Source organism: Palaemon carinicauda, chromosome 25 (assembly GCF_036898095.1).
Source record: "Palaemon carinicauda isolate YSFRI2023 chromosome 25, ASM3689809v2, whole genome shotgun sequence".
In the NCBI taxonomy this organism is placed as follows: Eukaryota; Metazoa; Arthropoda; class Malacostraca; order Decapoda; family Palaemonidae; genus Palaemon; species Palaemon carinicauda.
This window is the reverse complement of record NC_090749.1, coordinates 81,138,194-81,144,805: the sequence shown is the minus strand read 5'-3', so window position 1 is coordinate 81,144,805 and position 6,612 is coordinate 81,138,194. Positions and strand designations below refer to the sequence as shown.

Sequence of the window (6,612 nt, the reverse complement as noted above, 5' to 3'; positions counted from 1 at the left end):
GGCCAAGGCCTTCACGATGCGAATATCGTCTCGCCGATGGCAGATCTTGCCAAGCAGCTCTACACGACTTCCCGATCATCTTATCTCTACGTGTTGGAGGAAGAAGTTTCAGATGTACGTCGATATGGATAGATTGGATTTATATATGAAATAGAAAATATGGTATATTTTATCAATGAGAATCTTTAATGATCTACAGAAAGTTTTTCAATATCATCCATAGATTATAGATAGATATATCCAAATCATATAAATTAAATTTATGAAAATATGAAATATTAAATATCAATAAAAGAATAATGCTATAAATAAAACCTTCTATACCTTTTTTATTTAAATTATTATTTTTCAATTCAGTAAATACTAGAATAAAGCTTTAAAATATAATTAGTTATCTTTCGAAAAGTCTGGAAACGAGAGTCTTCTCCTGAACGAGCTGGTGTACGTCTTTGGTGGTCCTCTGGGCGCTCTTGGACCTTTGGCTTCAAGTTATAACTTCACTAAGATGGATATTACACTCAGCAAATCGTTCATATCAATGTGGAGTAATTTCATAAAATTAGGGTGAGTAAAAGGTGGTTTTAGAAGAGGCAGGGGATGTATGAATCAGATTTTTACAGTTAGGCTGATATGTGGGAAATATTTAGCAAAAGATGAGGAGGTGTATGTTGCATTTGTGGATCTGGAGAAAGCGTATGATAGGGTTGATAGGGAAGTGATGTGGAATGTGATGAGGTTATATAGAATTAGTGGAAGGTTGTTGCAAGCAGTGAAATGTTTCTACAAAGGTCATTAATCGTATGTTAGGATAGGAAATGAAGTGAGCGATTGATTTCCGGTGAGAGTGGGGCTGAGACAGGGATGTGTGATGTCGCCCTGGTTTTTTAACTTGTATGTTGATGGAGCAGTGAGAGAGGTGAATTCTCGAGTGCTAGGACGAGGATTGGAACTGATAGACGAGAATGATCTTGAATGGGAGGTAAATCAGTTGTTGTTTGCGGATGTTACTGTACTGGTTGCACTCTCGGAAGAGAAGCTTCGCCAATTATTGATAGAATTTGGAAGGATATGTGAGAGAAGGAAGTTGGGAGTTAATGTGGGTAAGAGTAAGGTTATGAAATGTACGAGAAGGGAAGGTGGTGCGAGGTTGAATGTAATATCGAATAGAGAGTTACTTGAGGAGGTGGATCAGTTTAAGTACTTGGGGTCTGTTGTTGCAGCAAATGGTTGAGTGGAAGCAGATGTACGTCAGAGAGTGAATGAAGGATGCAAAGTGTTGGGGGCAGTGAAGGGAGTAGTTAAGAATAGAGGTTTGGGCATGATTGTAAAAAGAGTTTTGAATGAGGAAGTGATTGTACTAACTGTGATGTATGGATCAGTTGTGGGAAATGAAAGTGATGGGTAGACAGAAATTGAATGTGTTTGAGATGAAGTGTCTGAGGAGCATGGCTGGTGTATCTCGAGATGAGGGTGAGAACGGGTGTAAAAATTGTTTTAGCAGCTAGAGTAGATATGATTGTGTTGATGTGATTTGACCATGTTGAGAGAATGGAAAATGGCTATCTGCTAAAGAAGGTGATGAATGCAAGAGTTCATGAGAGGAGTACAAGAGGAAGGTCAAGGTTTGGGTGGATGGATGGAGTGAAGAAAGCTCTGGGCGATAGGAGGATAGATGTGAGAGACACAGGAGAGCGTGCTAGAAATAGGAATGAATGGCGAGAGATTGTGACACAGTTCCTGTAGGCCTTGCTGCTTCCTCTGGTCGCCTTGGATGACTGCGGAGGTTGTTGTTGTTGGAGTATTATAGCCAACACTTGTTGTTGGTACGGGCCTTTCCCTTGGTTGGCCCATAGGTAATACTGTGGAAATAGCAGCATTAGGGGATTCACTGTTATGAAGCTTCATCTGTGTTGGATAACGGTGGAGGGTGGGCTGTGGCACCCTAGTAGTACCTGCGGAACTCGGTTGAGTCCCTCGCCAGGCTGGGAGGAGTTTTATTTTTTTGATGTTGGCTAACCCCCAAAATTAGGGGAAGGGCCTTGTTATATGGATATGGATATATATATATATATATATGTATATATATATATATATATATATATATATATATATATATATATATATATATATATATATATATATATATATATATATATATATATATATATATATATATATATATATATGCATATATATATATATATATATATATATATATATATATATATATATATATATATATATATATATATATATATATATATATATATATGCAGTGGTACCTCTACATACGAATTTAATCCGCTCCACAACCGACTTCGGGTGCAGAAAATGTTCGGATGTAGAAACAAATTTTCCCATAAGAATACATCGAAATAGGATTAATCCGTGGTTGAGCCCAAAAACCTATGATTACTCCTTAATAAATTACTACACATAATTACACATGACAATATGCACTGTAAATTAGATAACAGACATGTAAAAAAGAATAATTATAAAGAAATAATAAATAAGAAATGGGGTTTTAGCGTCACTTTACCTCAGAAAGTCCAGCGCAGGTGTCGGTCTTGCTACGCAGAGAGGAGATGGACGGGCGGCGAGGAGGTATAGAGGGTGACTACGATAAACGTACCCTACCGTAACTTATTCTAACTTACACTAAGTGAATTTTAACCTAACTTAGCTTATTTATTTTGGTTTATCTTTATATTTTATATTTTTTTTTTTACATTTTCTTTTCATCTTTTTGATGATTAATTTTAATCACTTTCACTCTCCACACTTAAAATTGATTGAATTTTTTTCTCTTCACTCTTTGCTGTTTTCTTTGAACCACTTCCTTCCTCTTCATCACGAGTTCGCTTCGTAGTTTTTTTAAAGAAGCTATCGATAGAAAGTTGCTTGGTACGGCTTTTCAGAATGTTTAAAAAATGAGTTAGGCAAACATCATCGAACTGCGCAACTACACGACAAACCTGCAATTTTTTTGGATGGTATTTGTCGATGAAGTCGACCACGTCTTGATATTTTCCTAAAATCTCTTTTATTTGCGCCGAACCTAACACATGTTCTACCTCCTCGATCCCTTCCTCGTCATCACTCGTGCTCAGACATAGCATGGAGTTCCTTGAGCTCCTCTGTAGTAAGTTCGTCGTGATGTTCGGTTTTCTTAGTTCCATGATGCCATCTGCGTCGACCTCCAGACCCATGGACTTGCCAAGGGAGACGATTTCCTCTAAGTCTTCCACTGCACCCACCACGGGATCAGGTTCGGGGTCAAAATCCTTGAAATCTCGGGGAGAAACTGCATCAGGCCACAGCTTCTTCCAGGCAGAATTGAGGGTTTGTCGAGTTAATCCCACCCAAGCCTGATCTATGATCTTCAAGTAGTGCACAATGTTAAAGTGGCTTTTCCAAAATTCACGCAAAGTTAAGTTTGTGCTTTGCGTGACATTAAAGCACTGCTTGAATAGGTGCTGGGTGTAGAGCTTCTTGAAGTTCGAGATGACTTGCTGGTCCATGGGCTGGAGGATAGAGGTGGTATTCGGTGGAATATACAGCACCTTTATGAACTTGAATTCTTCAAAGATATCATCTTCAAGTACAGAGGGGGGGGGGAGGAGTGGGGGTGAGCGGGTGCATTGTCAAGTCATAGCAGGTACTTTAAAGGCAATTTCTGCTCAGGAAGAAACTTCTTCACAGAAGGACCGAAAACTTGGTTAACGCATTGGACAAAGAACTGCCTAGTGACCTAGGCCTTCGAGTTGGATCGCCAGAAAACATGAAGCTGGTCCTTATCCACATTCTGTGCCTTAAAGGCCCTAGGGTTCTCCGAATGGTAAACCAGTAAGGGCTTGACTTTAAAGTCCCCGCTAGCGTTGGCACATAGGGCCAGAGTCAACCAATCCTTCATTGGCTTATGCCCAGGCAATTTCTTCTCTTCAGCGGTGATGTAGGTTCGACTGGGCATCTTCTTCCAAAACAGCCCGGTTTCATCACAATTGAACACCTGCTGCTCTACGTAGCCTTCTTTCTGCTCGGTCCTTTCAAACCTCTTCACAAAGTCAGCTGCAGCCTTTGTGTCCGCACTAGCAGCCTCTCCGTGGCGAACAACTAAATGAATCCCGGACCGTTTCTTAAATTTTTCAAACCAGCCACGAGATGCCTTGAAATCATCTGAGGAACGTTTGGTTGAACTCTCCCCAGCATCAACCCCAGAGCTCGCCTCCTTCAAGTCAGTGAAGATGGCGTGCGCCTTCTCGCAGATGATAGTTTCGGTGATGGTGTCGCCAACAATCTCTCTGTCCTTGATCCAGATTAGCAGAAGCATTCCATCTCTTCTATGACAGGGCTACGACGTTTTGAAATGATGGTGATCCCCTTAGAAGGTTTCACTGCTTTAATGGCTTCCTTCTGTTTCAAGATTGTCGAGATTGTCGACATATTTCGGCCATATTCTTTTGCCAGTTCACTCATGCTTTTCAATAATTTCTTGCTTTACTTCAAAAGAAAGCATTTCCTTCTTCCTTTTCTCACCACTACCACTACCACTTGCGAAACTAAGCCTTTTAGGACCCATTATTTACGTAAAAAACAGTAAAAGGATGAAAGTAAAAAATCACGATTAAAAAATACAGTTAATAGCAGAACACCCAGGGCACAACCACATGAAGCCGACGAGAACAGAGGAATGACTCAAGCCACGCTAATTGAGGGTCCCTCCGAGGTCGAAGTGCTGCCTTCTATTGGCGGATATAAAAAATTCATCCGGCGATATGAGTACCATCTATGCGTACGGGTACTGTATTGTTTACTTCGGGTGTAGAGTAGGAACGTGTTCGAATTGTACTTCGCTTGTCGAAAATTTCGGATACAACCGGTACGACGAAAATTGCTTACTTCATGTGTCGAAATAAAATTCGGGTGTAGAGTAAAAAATTTACTTGAATTTTACTTCGGGTGTTAGAAAATTCGGATGTAGATACGTTCGTGTGTAGAGGTTACACTATATATATATATATATATATATATATATATATATATATATATATATATATATATATATATATATATATATATATATATATATATATATATATATATATATATATATTACTGTAGAGTTTATATCATTGATACCATAAATCAATCAATTATACATATGGCATCATTTCAAAACTCTTTGCTTGTTTTACAGACATCCAAAAGACATAGTCTCCACAGCTAAGATGTCCGAGAGTGCAAACGACATAATTTCTGAAGAGCAGATATAGCCCAAATATGATCCAGTCTATCAGAAATACTTTCAAATAGGTAAGGTTCCTATTTTTGTGGGGCTGTTTTCTCTCAGAGATATAATGATACAAAGAATTTCAATATTTTCTAGATATATATAATTTTAGGTTAGTAAAGTACATTCATTCATATTTTTAGAATAATTTTATTTCTATCTGATACCTTATATATTAATGAATAATCACTTTCTTCTCTAGATTTTAATATCTCTCTCTCTCTCTCTCTCTCTCTCTCTCTCTCTCTCTCTCTCTCTGTATATATATATATATATATATATATATATATATATATATATATATATATATATATATATATATATATATATATATATATATATATATATATATATATATATATATACACTTATATATATTTATATATATATATATATATATATATATATATATATATATATATATATATATATATATATATATATATATATACTCTATATATATACATATATATAGATATATAATTCTTCAAAAACCCAACTCCTATGAATATCATTTAACTAAACTAGTAAATCATAACTTCTTCAATGTACTTAAAAACTATAGAACCTTAATAAATACTAATATTTAACTGGTGATGGTTTTAATCACATAAATGAAAGTGCATCTAAAATTATATGATATTCTAATCATCAACTTTCCTTGGGTAAATTTAAGTGTTTGGCTTGTATATGTAATAGCTTATGAAGCTGTATCATACAACTTGCACTCGGTGATAATTTGATAAAAATATTCATTCATAACAACAAGGAGTTAAAACCATATATCTTATATTTGAGGAATATATCTTCAATAGATATTGTATCCTCTTTTTTACATGATTACTTTTAGTTATTTATATATGTCTATTCATTCCAGGAACACAGAACTATGTACGTGACCACTACCGTGCTGGAAAAGTAGCCTTGTGGTCCTGGCTACTACCTGGTCTGGAACGAGTGGGTTCTCGGTACGGCCCAGATAAAAACTTTCCTAGATTACAAACTGATCTCCAGTCTGGTTTATATCTTGAATCAACAGGTCAGTATAACTTAACTGATGGCTTTCTATATAGCCCAATCACTCCAACCTTCACTGGCCTAACAAATAAACCCCATAACTTGACAATTGTAGCTAAGGCTAACAAAAACCAAGTCAGTAAATCAGCTAATTTGGATGTGCTGAGTCAAATGGGGAAGGATTTCCCCTACACGTCTGCACTGAGCGTGACAGTAGCCATTGCCTGCTCTTTGCTAATCCTAAATATCCTGGTTCTTACTATTGTTAATTATCGACATAAGGCACACCGCCGGAGCCTAGC

General features: G+C 36.9%; 1 protein-coding gene across 1 annotated transcript in view; it reads left to right on the top strand.

Moving 5' to 3' along the window:
* The window catches only part of LOC137619246 (neuroligin-1-like), a 6,677-nt gene extending 374 nt beyond the window's left edge, over positions 1–6,303 (top strand). Inside the window, exons 2-5 of the mRNA XM_068349422.1 lie at positions 1–114; positions 407–564; positions 5,201–5,316; positions 6,171–6,303. The exon at positions 1–114 is cut by the window's left edge and continues 81 nt beyond it. Coding sequence (XP_068205523.1) covers positions 1–114; positions 407–564; positions 5,201–5,276 — 348 coding nt within the window. The 3' untranslated portion in view covers positions 5,277–5,316; positions 6,171–6,303. The remainder of the gene's footprint in view (positions 115–406; positions 565–5,200; positions 5,317–6,170) is intronic.
* Positions 6,304–6,612: the final 309 nt, after the last annotated feature.